The sequence below is a fragment of the Bombus affinis genome, chromosome 3 (genome assembly GCF_024516045.1).
Source record: "Bombus affinis isolate iyBomAffi1 chromosome 3, iyBomAffi1.2, whole genome shotgun sequence".
Taxonomy (NCBI): domain Eukaryota; kingdom Metazoa; phylum Arthropoda; class Insecta; order Hymenoptera; family Apidae; genus Bombus; species Bombus affinis.
In genome coordinates this window covers 8,053,957-8,077,888 of record NC_066346.1, presented here as the reverse complement: position 1 = coordinate 8,077,888, position 23,932 = coordinate 8,053,957, and the positions used below count along the sequence as shown (strand labels likewise).

Genomic DNA, 23,932 nt, shown 5'->3' with positions numbered 1-23,932 from the left:
AATCATAGAAAGTAAACAGTGAAAATTAATTTTCTCCGAAATAAAGCCTACTATCAAAATGTGTCTGTCGTGCTATACATTTTTTACTTACCTTTTTATGGGATCATCTCCTTTGCGGCTCTTGGAACACGTTAAAGAGTGTTCTGAGAAATTTTTATCGATAAGAAGAGCATAACTGTGTATCCAAGAGGATAGACAGTTTCAACAGTTTGTAAAGTATTCAAGTACCCGAGGTAATTTTTTGATGTGCGTGAATATCGAATATTCTATTTTATTCTATATTCTACGATAGTCGATGTAACAAGCTCAAACATATGTAAAGGTATTAATATTCACGACAAGATTTTATAAGTCGGGGCATGATTAAGTGCACGTGTGCCTGTTAAACAAATACTTTTGAAAATAAGAAAGACTTTTATTCGCTGTTTCTGACTCGATCTTCTCGGTCAAACTTACAGGACACTCTGTATACCTTTTTGCGATATTATCGCGTGAGTCGACACTAACGTTTCGACGTTCCTTTCCTTTTCTTCGTTCCTCGAAGATAGAAACTTAAAATTCAATATCGTCTTTACTTCTCGAATTTTAGAACCTTTTTCGAGTTCGTTAAGAGACGCGAAACACTGCTAGTGTCAATGCTTGTTTATTCACAGTAGTCGTCAATTTAAGAGGACAGCGAAACTGGAAAAGCTTCTGTTCGGGCTACGTGAATATTTGTTTTAGCTTAACGGTTATGTTCGATCGTTTATTTTTTGTGCGGTGATCGAATCACAGTCAAGAAGTTTATAGAGTGTAGTTTTTTAAATTTTACTCTATGTGTATAACAGGTTGCTGTTATTTTGTTTAAACACTGTCCAACGTCGATAATTGCATAACCAGCACTTACTGAACAATTACTATTTCACTGAATTTATTACAGTTACGTAATTCCCAAAAAGTTGAAAGTAGGCAGGAATTCTATTTCTTTTTTTTTTTTATCACTTTTGTTTATTCGTGATTAAGAGATATAGTCTTATTGCTGTGGTAACAGGTGGAAATATTTTCGCTGCAGACGAGTGAGCTCGTACGCTTATCACAAGTTTTTTACCTCGATTTCACAGGATTGTATTGTTTTCGAGCAACGCGGAAAGCCTAAGGGTACATTAGAGCACGTACTCGCAGGACAATGAGCCTACCTTGGCCCTTTTTAGTGGCCTCAGGCTGCGCCGGCGACTCAGAAACAATGGCTTGACGTCGAAACACAAACTACAGTTTCATTAGTGCTCATAACTGACGAAATTAAACCCCCTTTTCCTGTCACTCTTTCGCGACTCTTGCCCCTCACCATCCGCGTATCACTAGTTAATTAAATCTGACCAAAAACATTTCGTGAAATTCCCAGTTTTCATGGCTTCCTGCCTACTGCTCGTTAACAAACATCGAATTACGCTGGTTTTGGAAAACTAAATAGTTCTTAAATTATATAATAATTGTTGTGGAATATTACAAATTATGTATAACGTGCACCTAATATTTATCTGATGTCATCAACCGATCATTTTTTGAGATTTGGATCGTCTTCAGCAATTTTCATCTCGAATCAGAGAAATATTGATCTGCCTGTTATACATATAATTGTATATCGTATATGAAGTTTAAGTTTTTATTTTAAAGTAATTTCAAAGTTTCAAGTAAAGAACGATCAAACATAAAAACGACCGGATGAAGATAAATTTTAAATCTTCGTATCTTTAACTGTGATGTATTTTAACCTTTAACATTCAACGATTACATGTTACAAAGAAGTTACATAAATTTACTGTGTCTTTTATAAAAATCATTTTCTTCTACTATTTGTAATTCTTATTAGCGATTCGCAAGAGAATCAAAAACTACGATTGCAGATAATTATATTCGAGAGAGTATTTTAAATAATTTAGTAGTTCCTACGTTGGTATTTTAAATTGTCCGCTGACTATATTCATGCAGAATTTTGCAAGAAAAGCTGTTCACTGTCAACACCTTCGTTCAATCGAGTTCAGCTATTTTTATATATCCTCGGTAAAATGATCAAAGGAAAGGATTATGCCCGTTTCTGTCCATTCAAGGAATGAACTACTATCGTAATCTATCGTTCTGATAATTCTCATCGTAATTTAGGCTGGTAATCAACAGTAGCTGGCATTTGTCTCTCAAGATTACCGCTGTCTGCTATTAGTGGATCATGGTATTAATAGCGAACATAGGCTGGAGATATGTAGTTGGGTTATTAGCAGTTAATGCCCATACTAAATTTATTCGTAGGAGAACCGCAAGGATAAAAGCGGTCCGAAGACCCATCAATACCATACTTTGTTCGCTATTCAACGTTGATGCTCGCGTTTTACTATCTCGTCGGTTTATTTTATTTCTTGTAAAAATCGATATAATATACTTACATAGTTATGTAGGTGTAAAATGTACGATTAAATCCGGTCGGGGCAAATGTATAGTGCTGCTAGTATTTTAAGTTCTATAGAATTTTAGTGGAAGTTTGTAATTACGATGTGAACACATTGGACTGAAAATTATTTTCGTCATTTATGGCTATTGTAAATTAATTTTATTTTCACGTCATTTAACGGTCACTGTTTCGTTGCTTCAATTAAATTTACCACGTTGGTTAGCATAGATAATTCGAACATCAATAGCGATAATTCTGTAAAATAAAATTGCTCTCCTAGATCTCGTTAAATGTCATATAAAATATACAGGGGTCAATTAGATATCTTATCAGAGTTCAAAGAAACATTGGCTGCTTGTAAAAATTCACATCGTTATTGTAAGAAGCGCAATAAAAATAACAAAAAATGATACGTTATCAGATACTATTTTGTCTGATTTATGTTTCCTTCGTCTGAGCGGGTTTTTCGTGAAGGGAACTTACAATTAGATAATATATTTTACAACTCTTATCTACGTCTTTCTTTTTCTTCTACTTTAATATTGGACGTTTATGTCGAAAAATCACGATATTAGCAAATACGGATGACAAAAAATAAATGTTATGTCACACGAAAAAGAATTGATGAAATAGTAACAATACCTAGTCCTATAATTTAGAAATAAGCAAGTAATGTACATGAAGAGAGATAAATTCGAGCATTGAAATTTTTATAAATTACAAGTTGTCATATTGAAGAAAGTAATCTTCCAAAGTACTATAAAGCGCATATTAATTCTAACAGTTTTATAGTGGTAATTTTATAGCAATAATATTAATTTCAGCTTAAAAATTTTTTTAAATATAATAGATAAAAACCACGTTGCCTAACTTTATTGAAACATATACATGTATGTACGTATATATAATAAAGTTAGTAAAAAATAACATTATTGATTATCGTAATATCATTAACCAGCAAAAAGGTAAATATACATAAAAATAGGAAGAATTATAGAGGAATCTTCATCTTCTTCAATGATGTGTAAATTTGTGAAACGAGATTGAGCAAACCTGTTTTGTTACGATTATAGGAAAAGATAAAGAAGATTCACTGTGTCGTTAACATGTTCCAGCAATCTTAAATTTTTTTCTTTATATTTGATGGAATGTTTCCTGCGTGTTAATATCGTCACGATCAAAAAATACTAATCGTACCAACGCGACGATAAGAGAAAAACGAGAAATTGTGCGTAGCCATGAATGTCAGTATGAATAATTGTTACTACCCTGAGTGAAGAGAAACCGCGAGACAAAACCGGAAGTGTGCTCGAGTAAAGTGGATAAGCGTAATGGTGCGTTATGCACACAGAGTGTGAACACGCACTGACGTCGTCAAAGGGAGTACCTCCTAAACTCTACGAAAGGGAAAAAGAAGCGTGACAAAATGACTAAAAAGCTGCGGGAGAATGTTGCGTTGTCGTGTCATCTTACCGTACGACGATGTCATCGTTGCAACGTGTAATTTCCACGTACGGCTGATTTTGTACTAATCTCAAATTATGGCAATTATGGGACGTTTACATCGGCTCAACGTTAAAAAAACGTTTAAAATTAAAAAGTTATATTCGTATCGAGATAATATACAAGTTGGAAGCATTGTTCTTTCTCCGAAGAAAAACTGAGACCCGCAGTCTATTTATTATATTTATATTATATTTATATTTCTTATTTATACGTTTTATTGAATATGATCCTTAGAAATATAATTATTCGATACACATATTTCGTATAGTCAAATGTTTCGAATTAAATATCTTATCTTGTATTTACGTTATTTATACGGCACAAGTAGGACAGTAAAATGTTTAACTGGGCTACGATGGAGAAATTTCCTTACGCTACGAATTATCACGCTCCGTTAACATACCGTAAGTTTGTTATCTACTTGAAATCTTTTGTCAAGTGCGGCCACGGCGGTTACCGAGGAATAGCAAACTTAAACTGCCGGAAGGTTAGAGTGTGCACGTGGAATGTCTTCATGCAAGGGACGTGTAAGGATATACGAGGGTCTGAAGTCACTTGATGCTCCGGTCGAGAGTCTATTCGACATTACACTTTACCTAACAGAGGAAGACCGCATCCTTACTCGAAGATAAAGGAAATAGCCAATTGTTTCTTTTATCCCCTTATTTCTCTCCTTGATAAAACGATGATTCGATTTTTTACATTATTATATACTATGTACCATAGACATTTACATACACACAAGCTTTTGCGCAAATAAAAAAAAAAAAAAGAAATAAAAATAAATCTTTATAATGACGTTAACACAGTTTGAAAAATGAAGATTAAAAAATAATAAGCACAAAGTCTCGTTCAACAACGATTTTGCTATCGTTATAAATCTTTGAGAAGGCTATGTTGCTAATATATTGGATTGAATTTAAAAATCGTTCCCCTGTAAAGAATGTAAAATACGACTTATCGTATTCTTGCCTCGTACTCTTCGTACCTTCAATCTTACATGTGACAGCGTATCACATTTTTACAAAAATGCGCTGCATCTTAATTACGATAGAATTTTATCACGTCACCGTGGAATAATTCCTCCTTTTGCAAAAATTATCTAGACATCGCAAGTAACGTAAACGTTTAGTAAGCATCACCATACGTGTAAGAAGCGCGCGATACGTGCATTGGCAACGCACATTACTTCCCCTTGTCGGAACAGGCTGTAAGACAATACCAGAAAGTGTTCTTCACTGGAAAGAAGTAAAGTGGATAAACGTACTGGTGCGATGTGCACACAGAGGGTCATGTGCACTGCATTTAAACGTATATATTGCTTGCACACCGTGGACGATCCCGAGTGGACGGAAGCTATGGTCGTTGCCAGGGTCATTCTCAAGATCTCTGAAAACTTCAGGCGTCTCCAGCGTCTCGTGTTTCTAAAACCTTTAGTATGTATAAAAATGCAGTATAGGGATAGCAATCGTGTACACTGCTGGACGGAGACCGCCATTGTACTTGATTTACCGAGTCGACCTACTTCCCTGAACTTTAATAACGCGCCCAGTATGATTCCTGTGTGCACCTATCTGGGCTTGCAGTGCGCTTTTCCCAGATTCTTACGTTTCGTAAAAAGTATACCGCTTCAAAGGCGTACTTGGGCTTCCTTAAACATGAATATGAGATGAATATGGAATGAAATATAGTGGCGGTATTATTAAAACCGCTGGTAGTTTATGTAAGGAATGAAAATTGTAAAAATATGCTGGAGTTATCCGTTTTTATTTACTCGCTCTCATTGAAAAAACCGTCGAAATCGGTCATTTAACCTTAGCGCGTAATTTTAAATAATTTTTGTTCAGCAGTTGTTTTCCGTAGTGGATAAATGTTTTGTATTTTAATTAAGTGTCATGAAATTGCAATTACGTGAATAAATATAACAAGCTTGTTCCAATTACAGATTTTGATATGAACGGAATAAGTACGAAAAATATAATAATGCCACATATTTTGTAGACGTAACTTCATTTATACTATTTTTTATTAATTACATTATTTATTAAGATACTTATATTAAACGAACCATACAAAATATTTACTGTCATATATTTTTTAAAAGACTAGTAATAACAGGTATTTTGTTATGTGATTTTATTGATATTACTGTTCATTTTTATAAACCTACAGGCAATAAAAACCCTTCTATCCGCTGATTACTTTCAAATATAAAAATAAATAAATATATAAATATCTAGCTGATTAAATAAATTTCATGACATAACAATAGACGCAATTTCCTATAATTCCTATTGCGAAACGTTATACAACGTCGATATTGAATTAAAGGACAAAATCCATCAAACAATATTACACAATCGATGTCCAAGAACGATACATTTGGCTGGGATCGAATGACGATCGGTTTATTTATCATGTAGAACAGGGAAGGAACACGTTTGGTTGGAAGCGGCGCAACCGAGGGGACACCCATAGCCTTGGTGCCAATTATATTCTCATGGGTTTCTCATAGTTGGCGAGGAGCTTCTAAGCGAAGGAAAATACCACAAAAAGATGCTTTCAGTTCTCCAACAAAACGGTGAGGGAGAATGAACGAGCAAGTTCGAGTGGTACGACGAATCCACGACGAAGCCATTACTACGTTCTTTGCCGGGGAAGTAATGTGTTATTGAGGAGCTACCAGGTGTAACTTATGCCTCCACCAAGGCTCGAGAGTTCATATTGTACCTGGAGCTCCTATGAAGTGCCCCGACAATAATGGCCCACCCTTTGTGCACGATGCTCTATTGATGTCGAGAGGAATTCCGTAACGTCTGCGACCTGGAAGCACTCTCCCTCTCTCTCTCTTTCTCTCTTTTTCTCTCCTTTCATTGTCTTCTTTTTTCCATCCAGCACGCAATCTTTTTCTATCTCGGAATCGAGGGTATCTGGCCTTCTTTCTATTCTAAAATAACTACATTTCGACTGCGGTTCACAAGTAGGAAGAGAACGAGTATCGTGTATGGACTAGGTATTATTGCCGTGGCACACGAGACGTGTTACCTGAATCCACCTGGATTTTGTGCGATTGTCGACTCGGCCGAGGCGTTTGTTCGAGGGGTCTCGTGTGCCGTGATCGAATTTGGATTCTACCTTTTTAAGGGCTCGTTAAAAGACTTCGGGGTTTTGTCTGAGAACGGACAGAAGTGAGATCAATCTCGCGTTTTCCATTGTCGGTGGAAGCGAGGGTGTCCATGGTGTTTCAATAGGCAGCCGAGGGTTGTTCAACGAGTGTGACGAACCTTTCCACAAAAATAACTCTTGACGACGTAATTCGAAATATCTTTTGTGGCGAAACATCGGAAGGCATCGCGTCGCATCCACGAGGCCTCCTTAAGCACCGCATTGGTGAAAGTTAACAGCGTTTCCTGTTATCCGCTGGTGCATGCACCGTGTTTGATATTCTTATTACAAACGCGAAGCTTTTTATACGTTGTTAAACAAGAAAGAACGTATTGGCTGCAGAGAAATCGATTCGCATATCAAGCGTGCAAAGGGAAAGCGAAAGCTAAGATTTATGTCAATATTTGCGTGTTTACCGGCTGAAATGTTGAAACTCTCTATAATATCCTGTTCAATATTTAACGAAAAATTGAAACACGAACTCCGAAACAACATACGAATCTTTTTTTTATTCAGGCGATTTCTATCTCGACAAAGGGATTATTTTGCAGCTCATAACGGATCACTAAACAAACTATGTTACTGTAGGTTTTGAGAATAAAGTATTATATGATAATGGAAGAAAGAAGTCCACTTTCTGCGATTGTTTCGTTAATTTTCCCTGGCTTGCCCAATAACAACTTGAAACAAGATGAGAATATCACGCTTCGTGGGTTTGCAAACGACAGTGATGTACAAAATGTAATTCCATGAAAATATTGTCCTCGTCTTATCAATATTTATAGAATGCTTAATACGCAATAGTACGAACTCTTGGAACAAATTCTTTCAAAATATCTATCAAAATGGTTGCAAATAAAATGTAACATTAATGTTTAGTGGAAGAGTAAAAGTTTTAGAAATGACAGCACTTGCAATTGTCTCGGAGCTAGCCGATAGATAAGATAAGGTGCGAACAATGCACAGGTAGTGAAGTTTCTTATTCGTAGATTACATGTGCATCATGAAATATGCGAGGGCGAAGCGTTTAAACGACGTCGATGCCTGTTAACGTATGATTTCCGCTCGTCTTATTGGAATATTCTGCAATGCCCGCCCCCACTCTTCTGTATTGGGCAATAAGAAAATTGAGGGCACCGATCGTTCTTTACACTGAACATCGATTATACGTTCTCACGTGAGTAGGAATAAGACTATGCCAGAGATTCATTTACTATCGCTCTCGCTTAATCTCAGGGTGAAGAGCTGTTTCAGCTCATAGAGACCTACTAACATTTTAACGAATCATCAATGTTACGTAATTACAGGGACGGTGAGATGAGATTGAAATTGAAAGAATTCTTCAATCGTAACTGTGCAAAATCATATCGTAATCATCCTGTTATTTTCATTTTATCACAGACATGTTCATCTGTCATTAAGTTAGGGTAGTGTTTATCGTGGATCTTTTGTTTTTATATCACTAATCATAAGTTGATTAGACTAGCGCGGCTATGAATATGTTGAGTATGTTGAGTTATGTGAGTTGTGGTTTGTCGCATAACGTATAGTAGGTCGGAAGTGAACAAAAAAATGCTATCAAATAAACCATTGTTTTCAAGAAAATTGATTCTCAAATTATATTAAATATACGTTCGTGTAACTATCAAGTAATTGTGCTATGGTGCACCTATATCTTCCTTTCATTAAATACTTTGTCTTATTTTATGTTTGTTTAGCCTCACAGCGATAAGATATATAGCACATTTCACAGAAAGAGATGTACCCTAAGATATAAGGCGTTAAGTGCACGCGCACTTGATACATATCTAAGATGAATTTTCTGGAAAATAAAATCTTCTTCTATAGAGCTTTATTCCCCGTCTTTGATTTATTACGGAAATGCTTATTCGGTAGTACTACATTTTATGAAAGAGTTTGTGTATTTTCATAAAAAATTGCTGAAAACAACGTGTTACTTTTATAAAAGGATTTAACACGAAAGCACCACGATTAATCAGTTTTTGGTACATTAATAAGAAATAATCTAAATAATTATAATTATATACACGTCGTATAAAGTTTTATTTTACACACACGAAAAATGAGCGTTTGGAAATTTTGTATATTATCTACAAAGTTTCTTCAATACGAATGATAATGTTAGTCCTCGCGTATCAGAAACAAGAGCCAATTAAATAAAAATATTATGATGTTCTGATATAAATGCCCGCTGTTAATAATAAACTTAAGAATAAAACTTTCCAAAGTAGAAAGCTACTGTAAAAACTACGTTACTTAAAAATCTTTTAAAATTAATTCGAAAGCACTAACAACTTTTAAGAACTGGATAAATATTTTCAATGAACTGTTGCTAAACGTGCATGTATTGCGATAGGATGCTTTTAATTCGATTTTATTCCGAAGTACAATAGTTTAAAAAATAACTTAATAAACATACTTTATTTAATAAATAAATCTCATAATTTAACAAATGGTCAATACAAAAACATGGATATTCGTTAATTAAAAGAGTTTGTTATATTACTATGAAACGAATGCAAATACAATTCATGTAACTCGATGCAAATAATTGACGAAGATGCAAACATATAAAATTATCTCATCTTTTTCTTTTCTAATTACAGGGTTGGCTGAATGAATTTGAACGCGTTTATTGCTCAATTATTAGCGATAAAACTGTCTTGATTTTCTTTTACTTTGAAATAATTTCATTCGCCAGTAACAGCTGTAAAAGCTTTATAATCCCTCGTTTGTCCATTAATCTCCGACTAAACCGTCGACGTTGCAACTTGTTTATTAATCAAGTCTTCTGTACACACAGAAATCTAACGTTTTTATACCCAAACCAGCATCTGTCCCAAAATTACTAGGGAAGCGTTGCTCCTACTTTTTCAGCGTTAGCAGCAACGTGTGCACCGTGCGCTATATTTTTTATATACAGGAACGTCCCTTTTTGGAAAGGTCTTTAAGTTACATCCCGGCCTGTTTGTTACTTCTGGCGAGGTCGTGTGGTTCAAGCGGCGGCAATTAACGTACTGTATTTTCTCGGCTAACCTTTTAATCTCTCCACCACAGCGGTTTATCTAAATTGTGCTAGTTGGTAGTGTGGGAACGATGCACACGACGTGTCATGGGAAGGAAGTAGAGCGAATGCATCACGATAAATGTGTCTGGGCTGTGAGCACGACTTAAAGGGCGGAGCTAAAAAAGGATTGAAGACGATTTACGTGGAAGGTGGTGATAAGTGCTTCAACAACATTACCTCATGCTATTTATATCATTTTTCCTATTTTCATACGTGCGCACGAATCATGCTCTCTGCGGGAGATCTGAAGAAGCAGCCTATTATTATTTATTTATCTTTCTCCAGAAATGATTTTTCTGCGTAATTCGTTCTTGTACGTTCTGATGTATATTTAATAGCGTTATTATTACTGTTATTTCAAATATTGTTCTTCATCCACGCAACGCGATTCTTTTATGTGCAATTTGATGATTCTTCTAACAGATGTTATAAATTGATAGCATACGTACAAGGTAACACGCGTGTTTAACGTACAAAAAATATAAATCCTATAAATTCAATTTCATATTTTTCTACCTTTATAAATACTCTTCGTATGCACGTTCGCTGCATTTTGCTAAACGTAATAATCAGAAAATTGGAAGAATCGTTGAATATACACCCGGAGGGATCGTTAACGCAAAACAATTAGTTCTCATCGTATTTCTGAATTTTGTCGAATTTCTCCAATTTCGAGTAATTTATACAGGGATGCTGTATAAAGGTGGAAAAGGGGGCTGCTGAAATATCAGTATTATACAGACACTCTGTCGGTAAAGAGACAAGAGGCAGCGAACACGAGGTATCCGATGCCACGAGCAGCTTATAAGTACGGTCCTGAGGAATGCGCCCGTCCGATCCCACGGCTTATACCCTCTCCTGTCTTTCTCTTTCCTCTTCTACTTTCTCTTTCTCTCTGCCGTCTCTTCTCGATGGTAATATCGCTAAGGTTAGGCCGTTCGAAGGCTTCTGCATGCATTCGAACGATCGGTGACTCTCCTAGATCGGCAAATTCAACGATCGATTCGCAACGGTGCCTATCCACTTTAGCTTTTCGCATGAGTTAGTAAGTAAATCCATAAATACATCGTAGTGCCGCGACGCGACACGACCAAGAAATTAGAGAGTTAGAAAGTCAAAATCAGCTTTCGATAATTTAAAGCAACCGGGCGATGTATCATCGTGAGTGCGGTGGATACAGTAGCCAAGGTGGATTTCCTCGGATACAGCCATGCCGGGGAATTTTCTGAATTTATCGTTGGTCATTAGGTAACACGTTTGTCAAATGAGATTAAAATTACTTGATATAGTTTTAACGGTATGCGTAGAATGTTCCGATCGTCGTTAGAAACTATCGAGAGTGTCCTTTCAGAGTGGCTTTAATGCATCCCTTTTAGAAATATTTCTTCAACCAGATAGCAGTTTCCAAGCGTTTCTTTTTCCACGGTAACAAATTCCCATTTCACTTTAGATATTTATTCGTTCGGCTTCCTCGGAATCTTAGAATTCCAACTTTTTCCATGGGACTTTCTTAGATCGTTGGATCGTACGTCTTCGAAGGGATCCATGGTTTTTAGATTTTCTTCTAGCCTTTTCCTACGTCCATGTTTGGTTTAACCAGTTCGTTTCGGACTTACTGGGATAGTGGATCTATTTAACACGTCAACCAGTTGAGCAGGTACAAAACAACATGAGAAGTGGCAAGTCGTTACTATATATACAACGTTACGTTTCTTTCACGCATGTGAAAATCTTTGCATGTGAGTTTACTTTGTTTAAGTAAAATTCCACGCTATTTCCTCCTCGATCGGTTTTCCGCATATCGGAAAAATGGTAACGTAGCTAAAATATATCGGTAAAATCGTAACAAATATCCACTTTCTCCCTCAAAATTTCTACCATCTTGTTATATATTACGTATTAATTTATGCGTATTGTTGAAAATATTATCTACCGTATTATTACTTATTATCCTAATATCTTGAAAAACAGTTTTTTGCAGAAATGAAAAAGAAATATTTTCCAGATTGTCAAATAACAAGCATAGACATTCAAATATATGTAACTACATATCATAACTTTACAGCGATAGACGAGCAAAAGTTGACAAAGACAGAAGTTAATACAGAAATACGATTCAAAGTTGAAAGAGCAATTTACAGAAATTTAAAAGAAAGGGGAAATATCGAAGGATGTAGAACCAAGTTGTGTTGAAAACGTACTCTACGAATACTTTTGTCCCGACGAAATGTTACCATTTTCTGAATCTTGTCTTATTATAAGTTATCAAATAATGTAATTAAAATTTCCAGTTACATACATTTGAACTAATTCGAATATAATTGTTTCTCTTTTTATGACTGTACACTACTAAAAGCATGAAACCTGAAAGATTTCATTTTGTGTTTTGATTCTGTAACAGTATTCCTCTTCATTCTACGCGAAGTGCTCTCCGTTATATGCTCTCGTTCGCGTCATTTATTTCATCTCGTTTTACATTGAATAAAACTTGCGAGTTATGTCTTTACAGGCAACGAAACAACAACAAAAGTGCCACGAATTTTTCACTAGCCGTTGGTTTCGGCTTGCCTCCATTTAGCGAAACAATGGGGGGACTTGGTTTCTTGAATTCCTACTTGCCAGATGCATCGGCATATTTGGGGTCATGTTGCGGTACTGCAACCTAATCGCGATCGGTTAATACGGTAAGATGTTCTCAATGATTTGCAGTCCGGCGCAGAACGAGCAAGCGCAACGGTTCAGAAAAGAAAGGAAGATAAAAGATAAGCCGGACGACGCGTCGCACCGCACCGCACCGCGTCGCGCGCCAGTGCCTTGGGATCATTTTAATGACGCAATCTTCGTTGACTCGCGTGAAAGTTGACTTGCGTGCAGGTCCTACCTGCTCTTTCCGCTCCTTACGAAGAATAGTTGGAAACGATACTATCGAATGTCTCACTGAGATCGAATGTCACGCAGATGATCTTATTTCGTTCACCTTACTGTCACGTTAATTGCGTTTAAATTGCAGCAAATAATAGACTGACTTTATATAATATATCGCAGTAACGCGTTTCAAAAGTGTCACGGCTGGGGATAATTTTGTTTTGTCTCAGAAGAATGTGAAAATCGTGGAAGAGAGAGTTTAAGAGGAAGAATAGACAATCAGAAAAATAATATTTGATTAGCGTTCTCTAGAGTCTGTTCTTTTAACCAACATTAAGTGTTCAACGTAAAACGTGTTTCGTGGGTTACCGAATAGTTTTTCGCTCTTCTGGAAGAACTTGTTTGAGTCGTGTAATTTTAAAAGTACATATTTGTCATACAATTATCGAATTTGTATGGCCTATATGATAAGAAATTCCAGTCCATTCTTTCGGATTATGAGCACAGTGGTTTAGGAAAATATTCTGAATATTTCAGAGAATTTGTATTCTTTTTTATTTTTAAGCTTTTCAAAATTTCTTTAGCGCTGTAACGAGACACGAGTATGATTACATTGGTCAAATTTGAAGCGAATTTGAAAATGTGCGTGGAAATCATAAGATATTTATCGCAAGCATACATTTTGCAGAGATCATCAGAGTATTAATTACGTACGTTATACGTCTAATTGCACATTTGCAACAAATAACTTGTAAATACTATACAAATCTTTAAATTGGTATCAAATTTTACCAAAATAATCACGACAGTCGTGTTCCATTACAATGTTAATGAAACTTCAAAAAGTTTCACAATATATTCATAAAAATTGGACAGTATACTTATTCGTAAGAATTTTCTGTCGTAATTTAAGTTATATATTTTCCTGAGTCATTGTACGTACGCACGTATTATATCAGAAACAATTTTGTGATTTACGTACGTTCAGCAAAACCTACAGTCATTTTCTTCGAACAAAAATGTGTATCACAATTGAAATTTCTTTGCAACTGAGAAACTGAATGTTTTCGGTAATTTAATAAATTTATATCGTAATTAATACTTGCGTCATTCGTGTTACGCTTTGGTAACTTTTGCGTTACCTACCCACGATCTTTCTAAAGGGATCGAAAACGCATTTAGGTCACGAACGCATAATTTGTCGGTTCAAATACTTCGTCGAGGTGAATGCGTAGCATAAAACCAATTCGTACCGAAAGGATTAATCTGCTTCTACTCAGCGACTATTTTTTTCCATATGATACGAAATATCAATGGATGTGATCATGAAGCGCAAGATAATTTCAGATCCTAGTGCATACGTAAATATGATAGGTGAATACGCACGTAAAAGAACTTACTTTTAGTTTTTGAGTATGACCACATCGGCAACAGCAGTACGACATGTAGTCAGGTAATGCTGGCATAAACTTCAGCTGTTCCTGTTGCTGCGAGTACTCGTCTACTAGTTTGCGATACTGTACCCTAAAGATGGGCCTCGTTGTGCTCTGCGAGCCTTTACCAAGGCGTCCCATAATCGCAGAGAATGCGGCCAGGATTTTGCGCCTGCGTGTGAACCTCCTCATGCCACGGCGACCGTTGCACTTCTTCGTCCTCCAACACGATTCGAAGCGCACGGTTTGTGGTCTTTGCCAAATTTTGGCAATTTTTTCGGTTAATAAAATCAACACACTTGTCTAATCACTCGACAAATATATATTTGTCTTTCCGTTCACCGTACGAATCGAACACATCACACGACCGAGTAATTACGCGCAAATCACACGTGGATTCTCCGTCATGACACACCGTTCTCATAATAAATTTACCATTTCGTTCGACGAGTAATATCGCCGATGGGACGTTATTAGAAAGTATAAACGGTCGAATGACTTGATGTTTCATACTTCATCTGTGACTTACTGATCGAAGGTCACTCTTTGAACAAGCGTCAATCAGACCAAACATCAATTCGAGACGCGAATTTTCTTCGAAACAAGCTGTCGATTTAACTGGCACTCACTTGTCCACGGCACCACCTAGCACACTTTCTAATTCGCATACTACCGGCCTGTACAGCATTCAGCACTACCCAGTGAAACCTTCATTCACTTATCAGCGAACAGGCACACTTTTCGAGGAATTCACTCCGTCTCCGCCTATGATAAAACGCGTAAAGATAATAGTACCACGGTGTTGCCTGAATACGACGTTCTTCCGAGCACTGGAGAAAACCAACTGATGCCTCTCGATCACTTTATGCATCCAGGAAAATCGTCTGAGTAATCTGGATCACGCACAAATAAAAATACTTCACAGAACTATGAGGAAGGCACGTTTCAATGATTGACACGTGTGTTTCTTTCCGGTGTCGATGTCTTCTTAGCTTCTCGTTGCTCGTTTTCGACTCGCTGAAACAATAATCTCGTCCGTGGTATGTTGCTCTTCTATTTTAAAGTCGTCGCATAAACATCGCCTCTACGTGTCCGTAAGCGGAGCGAAACGTTTCTGTAGATCGACGATTACGACTATAAATATTGCACCGATTCATCGGGACAATAAAAGCGTTTCGCGGTATCCATGCTTCTCTGGTACGGTCTTCGAAAATTATCCAGTACCACCTTGTACCGCTGTAAGGTATACTATCGTTGGCAGGTGATCATCCGTCTCTGATCCGGTAGACCGGTCCGATCGCTTTACGCGTGGGACACGCACGGAACATCCAGGGCTCCACTTCGTGGCGTATGTAGTCTTCACCGAGTGTCGTTCTGCATGCCGATCCGTGGAAACCGGTTAACGAGTTCGAAACTGCCTTTCGCTTCGTCCTCGTCGACTGTCAACCATACTTGCATCTACCACTAGCGCGTTAACTTTGCGTCTTTTTCTCGTGCACTCTTCACTCCTCTATTTTTCTCTTCTGCTTTATCCTTATGGCTAACGGACACGAAAGCCAATCAATCGACTAGAGATATCGTTCTGACCTAAATTTTCCAATTGGCCCGATTACGTTGCTCGAACTTTACCGTTGATAATGCTACCTGTTGCACTGTTGCATATAGTAATATTCGCGGGATACCCGCGTGTCGTTTCGCTTCATCCCTGAATCGATTGATCCAAACGTAGAGGCAACTAGCAAGCTCGAGTTCCCTACTAGTTTTACACGTTTTCTCTCTTTGCACTGAGCAAGCACTGCCGGATACGACTCCGTTATACGAACGTGGCAATACGAACGGAGTTAGATTTACGAGTAGAAAGATGATCTTTAACGTGACGACATTCCGTTCTCTGGCACAACCTTCGGAAGCGAGCTATACTCGTTACGGCACGACGATTTCACTGAAACTCCTAAACACCATGAACCGAACAATACTAGTTTTTAAGGGAAAATCGGGTACATGATAAGTAACGATTGGTACGGGAAGAGAGAGAGGGGAAGAGAGAAAGAGAGTGGTAAACACAGATAGATAGATAGATAGATAGATAAGTAGATAGATACAGAGAGAGAGAGAGAGAGAGAGAGAGAGAGAGAGAGAGAGAGAGAGAGAGAGAGAGAGAGAGAGAGAGAGAGAGAGAGAGAGAGAGAGAGAGAGAGAGAGAGAGAGAGAGAGAGAGAGAGAGAGAGAGAGAGAGAGAGAGAGAGAGAGAGAAAGAGAGAGTAGCTTGAATGGAGCACGTTGATTCGGTTAATCTAGAAAACGTCTGTTTTCTAGAGCGATTCACGAGCCGGCAGAAGGCTTCGCGTGCCTTCTCTCTACTGTCAACTGGAAGGGCTGGAGAAGAGATGCCGGTGAATTTTCGTGTCCCCTTCTCCTGGTGGACGTCGCAGTTTCGGTCCTACCTGACAGAGGCCAATCCAGGTGGTGCTCCTCTCGAGCGAGACGAGCTGCCTAGAGCATGCTAGCCGGCCCAGCAATGGCAATACCTCCCGGTACGTATAGAGAGAGACTGAAGTCGAAAGAAGAACACGAAGCAGGAGTAGCACCAGGCGGCCCACACGGCTCTACCCCCACCCGACCACGGAACCGAGCAGCAGAGCGACCGACCGACCGACCTCTTCTCTCCGACCGCTTTCTTGCTCCAACTGCGGCATTGAACACGTTCAACGGCAGCTGGCGAATACCAGCTATCCTCTTCCTTGTCAGCCTTTGCATCTGGCCGCTCTCCTTGTCCTGCTTTCGCACAGCCAGAGCCGTTCTCGAGAGAGGCCGCAACGCGCCGATCGCATGAGTTTGCGATTCGCGTTCTTTGACCTCCTGCCGGCACACGATCGTGGACTCGTGTCGGACCACGGACGTTACTCTTGATACCTTCCACTTCGTGCACGACATCCGCGACGTCATCGATCGAGGATCGATCGACGCGCGGTTCGCAAACAAGGGTAAGGTCCCGCGCGTTCCATCTTTTCGTGCATTTTTTGTCTTTTTCTTTGGTTCGCAAACCTCGTTCCGAAAGGAGGTGCCGGCCAAGTCGATCTTCCCGATCGTGAAATCAGCCATCGTTAAACCGAGCATTCTTTCTCGAGCCGTGGCAATTCGGAAGAATCGACGCGTGTCAATTGTCGCGATCGTCGCAGGCAGCGTGAGTACCGTTAGATCGACGGATTCCATAGGTACACGGAGAAAGTAGCCGATATCATGTTTTGCGCTATTTTATAATTGACTTTGTGAATGCAGTCATAAGTGGAGAAATTGAATGTATTAAACGTATAGTAGATGTGGGAGCTTCTTTTATTGATGCGCCCACTCTTCAATGGGCACTTCAACCGTTATGGAGGTGCACTGTAAACGAACGTATTTTCCTGCGATTGAACTTTCTAAAGCTATCTATATTTTATACACACACGTAAACGCAATGTAATGCAGTCGCGCGTTTTTTGAGATAGTTCAACGTCTCTGCTACGGGAAAATCGGTAGAAAACTTGTAAATGTTTAGAATGCTAAATACGATAAAATATTAGTCTGTATAAGTTCACGAATTTGGCAATACGTATGAATATTGAATGTCCATGTATGTACATATATACACGCACAAAATGTGATATAATCGAATGTGGTTATATGTACACCCCTGCTATTAACTACTTATATGTATTCGGACACTCATAGAAACTTAAACAAACTTTGGAAATCATTAGGAAATTGTCAAAACATTTTGGGAAAACGCTGAGCTGTAAAGAATATATCATATATTCAATGGTATAATAATAATCCTATTAACTTTCGATGTATAAATATAATAAAATTACATTATTCTATTTGTTGTCATTCGGTTCCATGCAGAATATAAACGATTTTACGATATACATTCAGATTTTGAGCAGATTTATTGAAATTCTCTATTTCATTCCTTGAATGATATTTAGGTTAAAAAATTGTGAAGGATAATATATAATTATTATAATTTACTACATTAGTTTTAACAAAGTTTTGTTACAACGTAATGTATTCGTGTATTCTTGAGATAGTGATCTTTTTACCCAAAAAAGATATTAAAAAATTTATTTGGACATAGACACTCATATGGAAGATGTTGCAACTGATAATTTTATTACAATGTGGAAATTGTAGAATTTCATCCGTGCAAACTATATTATCTGGTAAAGTTAAATATTTCATCAATGTTAAATATTGTAGTTTCTTCCGCGATAGAGAAATTACAAATAAATGAACGATGGAAAGAGTAATACCTTCCGCAAGCTTTTTCCTAATAAACTTGTACTTTTATTGACATTAAATATTAAGTAAAAAAAGGAAAAGAGAATTTGCTACGAAAATTATAAGAACGTATCGTATACAGTTTTCTGTAAACATACGTACATATATTACATCAAGTAAATGAGATAAAAATCCAAGAAATCGATAGACACTGAAATTTATATTTATGAAAAAAAAAAAAAATAGTTTCAATCTATTGGATTAGCTGGTATTTCTAAAATAAATGTCATGAAAATTTTCAAGTTCTACAGGATTATAAATCCTGGCTACGTATACAAATGTACGTTTCTTAGAGTTTACACAAATTATAGGACCATTAGCATTAGGTAGAAAATAACTTATAGTGCCGAGATAAGTTTTATTGGAACACTTTTACCGATGTCTTCGTAATAACACCATTATTCACAAGGCGCGGAGTTTCGACGAAGATAAAAAGATAGATGCGTGTAACAAGAGATAAGCCACATACATAAGAAAGTAGCCTATAAATTACACAGAACTTTTCGGTTATCGAGATAAATGGGAAAATGTCGTGTAATCGTGGATTTACGAATATCGATGCTTTCGGGAAGAAAAAGCGTTAAATACGTGCTTCTACAAGTTACAATATGCAAGTCGGATAATTCTTTCTCGATTTACATAGGATACTGGTTTAAGGACTACGATACACCGTCCGGGCATGAAAATTAACAACAGTTTCGTGGTAATCAATCTACAAAATTCAAAGTAATAACAAGTAAAGCAGGATAATTGAAAATTCAAATATTACGTCGTAACGTGTAATTTCTACGAACTTACGCAAGCAAGTCGATCACCTGGTCAGTAATAAAGTAGATAATAAAAATGTAGATGGTATTCTCCTGTAAACGATGTAACATTCTGTTAACAAAGTAAACCTTCGCGATATGAATTGCAAACTGTTTTCAATTACAGAACATTAAATAATCGAGACGCAAGGGAAAATGTCGTATAATCATATATTTTTAAGATTCGCGTGGTCCGGAATTTCGTTGGACGAGCTATCAAGTTCCTTTTTTTCCGGTATAAACAGAAAGTCGAGTTAGGAATACGGGAGCTGCTCTCAAATTCAATTACCGCAGTTACCGCGGAAAACGGGGTGGACGGATACGAGGTAGTAAAGGTAGTACGACTCGCCGGTAGCCAGAGCTCGTAAATGATCTTGAGTTAATCGTCAACCCTGGCTAATTTAATGTACAAGAGATTCCACTCGGTCGTCGTGCTCGGCGTGAATTTCACGAAACCTTAAGGCGTGCTCCTAACGCCGGAATAAATCACTCGATACCCTTTCTTCGGCCGTGGACTGGAAGGAGGTTCGAGGATAATATTCCGCGCGATCGTTTATGCAGATCACGCGTTAAGATTTAACGAAGTTCCCAACGAGAAATCGTCAACGATTTCCTGTCTTCTCGCTGAATTTTATTACGACCAACGAAAATTACTGTCTACCGCCGCTCTTCTCGACACGTAGCGAACAGGTTAGAAATGTTACACCGATAGGCAATGCGTTGTACAAATTTGTAGCATCGTCATACGGTGTGACTGGAAAATTTACTCTCGTAAAGAAGATATATGTGTACTACAGACGTACGAAACGCCACGAGATTCGTGAAATCCTGAAACTTGTCGAAGCGTGCAACTTACGTATATTGACAAATCGTTATAACGAAATATTTGTTCAACTTTAGAATGTTGTTCGTACATGTATAAAACATGCTGTATGTATTTTAATTATTTAAATATAAATATACTGTCTGAATAACGTACCGAAAGATCAAGTGTCTCGAGTGAAGTTGTAAAATGTGTCTATAGTTTACAATTCGCTCGAATATCATATAAATTGCATTCAATTTCCATTCAATTTTGTCCTCGATGTTTAATACGATCAAATCTTTCATACGTAACGCAAATTGTTTATTCTGTCGTCTAAACGAACACGATACAAATGTTACATGCAGCGTATATAAATCTTGTGCAACTCAGTGCGTTTAACTCGGTTGCTGCGTAAGAGCTTGGCAATGCATGGTCATAGATCTTGCAGAATTTTCTTCCCACGTGTATATCATATATCTGTTGTATCGACGAAACAATCTCACGTGCAATTTCGGCAAATCTTCGAGCTGGCGTCGAAGGTTGAATTCGCGACAAAAGATAAGGATGTTACTTTTTGTTACGGGTATCGGCGGCGTGTTCGTTTTCTTCGTCGTAATCGACGGAGGAGAGGACCAAGCAGGGCTAATAAAAAGCTACAGAAAGACCCGAGGCTGCATACCTTACATAGTCGCACGCCTCCACGCGACTCGCGTCCTGTAAACCGCGTCGCGGCGCGGCACTCTGGTCTGTTCCTTCTAACGGTCTCAACAGCCGGGATGCCTTATCAACCTGTGCTTTCAAGCTCTCCCTTCAATCTCTGTTTAGCGAGCCTGTTTGAACGGTATCAGCATGTTTAACCACCTCCGAGCTTGCGATTAGGCCGAGATATTCCTGTTTGACGTCCAATTATTTTTAAAGCTAATAGCACACAGTCGAACCTCGACTCTCTCAACTCGAATCTCGAGATCTAAAGTCTTCCCCATAGGTAGCAGACTATTATATACAATGTTGACTATATGCGTCCTTTAGTTTAGCCAAAGATTCCAAATGAAGTTTCACGAAGTTAAATTCTAGTGGTTTGTCAGACTGTCTCTTGTTCGTCTGTGTCGTATGAACGTAAATAGCTTTACTAAAAGTTGGTAGAACGAGCACCGTTCCGAATGCATTACTATTGGTTGTAAAATTTATGCTCCTTCGGTGGTCAGGCGTAGAGTGGCGCGTTCAACGACTTCGCGTCTCAATCCTTCATATTTTCCACGAGAGTCGCGTCGCGTTGGCGAGAAGCTGATATCGCAGACGGAATAAGAAAATTAAAGTCGGCTGTTAGTCATTCGTTGGAGCGTTGTTCGTGACAGGACAGTCGACCGTAGGAGCTTCTTACCGTTCGCGAGAATCGTTCATCGTCGATCAAATCTTCTGTCTCTTTCAACAAATGCGTTGCGTACTGGGTGGATCGCGTGCAGCCACGGTCTCACCAGGAAAACTCGTCATGATCGTCACGAATAGAAAGCCAAAGCGAGTCCGTGGTCGTTCGATTTATTCCATTTCTCGGTAGGCGCTGATGTAGCTACGGGGTGAGGTAGCAAGAAGTGAAATGAGGGTACGACATCGAAAAGAGGGGAGCGTACGCAGCCACCAACTAGGTACCACTATTATCTGTACGAGAATGCCAAGGTCAACCTCATTCCAAGGCAACAGTGGCCAGTATTGGAGTACGTACCCGCTGGCTGATATCGTCGCACCAAGAAGCTACCTGCGCTATCCATTTTTTCTCGTTTTTCCAGACATAAATTCTAGTAAATGCTCCGCTGAAACCTTCGCTTTAACTCTACAATTGCCACACTGCCCTCCTTAATTAAAACCTTTCATCTATCGTTTCGAAATTGAAGAGAGCTTAATCGTTTCTTTGTACCATCATTGTTTCTCTTTGTCCAATTAAAAGTATCCAATCGTTATTTCGTAACAGTCTGTGTAATGTAAGTTTACTTGAAAAATAATATTTATGAAATATTTCACAAACCGCGTTACATTTATTTGTACTTCGATTTCTATAGGTAAATGAAATATAGATATGTTGAAAGGAAAGTTTCCAACCGACAGATCATATCAACATCAAACATTTATATCTGTAGTTCGTGATTACGAAACGTACATGTACCTTCATTAGTCAAGTCTTACCAATGTTGTAGCATTGATCGCGCTTAAACGCAACCATTGAAATATCACTCGCTCACAAGACGATATCTTAAAACCAAATGCTGTATCATAAGTTTCCTTTCATCAAGTATACATGGATATAGTTACCGCAGCAAACAGAGATTTTACAGAGAAAGTTCCCATGAAATTAAAAATATCCATAATTAATTAGTGGGTTTACGTTTGCTAAGAAATTTATTTAAGAAAACGACGTTGCACGATTCTTTCTTAATAAATAATTATATTAATAAATAAAAAGTATTACAAATTTATGTTTTCTACCATTCAACTTTTTAATCAATTTTGTGCTTTTCTATAACAATAGATATTATATAGTTTGAAAATAATTTACTTTAGGAATCGAATAATATTTAAATACTTACTTTCGAATAACATTTAACTTTTTCCTCAGTAGCATTGCAGGATATATGCATCAGTTAATTAAGATACCGTGTCCTTTTGAAACGAACAATTTATTGGCGTACAGTACGGTAGTCTGTTGCACAATTACTCTCAGCTTATCTCGCGAGTTACGTCATTATGCTTTCTAACTTTTAGTACTACATTTTGTCCACGTAAGTTAAACGTATTGATTACTTCCTTACAACGATTAATAATAATATTAACATTTTTCGATGAAATAGTAAATGATATAAATTGTCCGATTACAGGAGCATATACCTATAGCTAAACAATATATGAAATATATCATATGCACGCGTTTTGATAGTTTCGTACTTTCGTAGCAAGACAAGCTTCTTCTATATCTTATTTTTTACATAAATTATTCGAATCTGTATCGATTATTGCACAAGGATATGGGAGATTAAGCGAATAAAGTATTTAAATAATTTTCAATGGAATAGAGCATAAAATATTAAACAGTTACAAAATGTTGTGGAATTTCAATACTTTATTAAGGATGTTGCGTAGTTTCGATTTTAAGCGTAACTTTCCTTTATATGACTAACCATCAGCCTGGACAAAACCGGATTCTTCCTTTATTTTTATCTTTTACTAAAATCAAAAGCGTATCAGGTTCTTACGATGAAATATGTATACTTATACATTATGGATAAGAGAAATTTCTTGAAAATAAGTTTCTTAATAGTACATTATAGACAACAGGAATAAATATATTTTACCGCAATATTTGTTTTTAATATATGCCTCTATCGAATCAGACCAATTAAGCAATTCATTTTTTAGTAAGGAAGTTACGAAGTTCCGTACGCTCGTACATTGATGAATAATTTACCGTGTTCTTGCATATTAATGCCGCCTTAAGAAAGTTTCAAGACAAAAATTGCTATTACTATTGATGAA

At 37.5% G+C, this 23,932-nt stretch overlaps 1 protein-coding gene across 6 annotated transcripts in view; it reads right to left on the bottom strand.

Moving 5' to 3' along the window:
- Positions 1 to 23,932, bottom strand: part of LOC126914152 (EGFR adapter protein-like) — a 278,807-nt gene that overhangs the window by 32,981 nt on the left and 221,894 nt on the right. Inside the window, exons 1-2 of one of the 6 annotated variants that reach the window (XM_050717734.1) lie at positions 16,924 to 17,068; positions 14,447 to 16,430 (exon numbers count right to left, since the gene is read on the bottom strand). The exons of the other annotated variants lie outside the window; for them this stretch is intronic. Coding sequence (XP_050573691.1) covers positions 14,447 to 14,671 — 225 coding nt within the window. The 5' untranslated portion in view covers positions 14,672 to 16,430; positions 16,924 to 17,068. Of the gene's footprint in view, positions 1 to 14,446; positions 16,431 to 16,923; positions 17,069 to 23,932 lie in introns of those variants that run through there. 6 annotated transcript variants of the gene reach the window in all.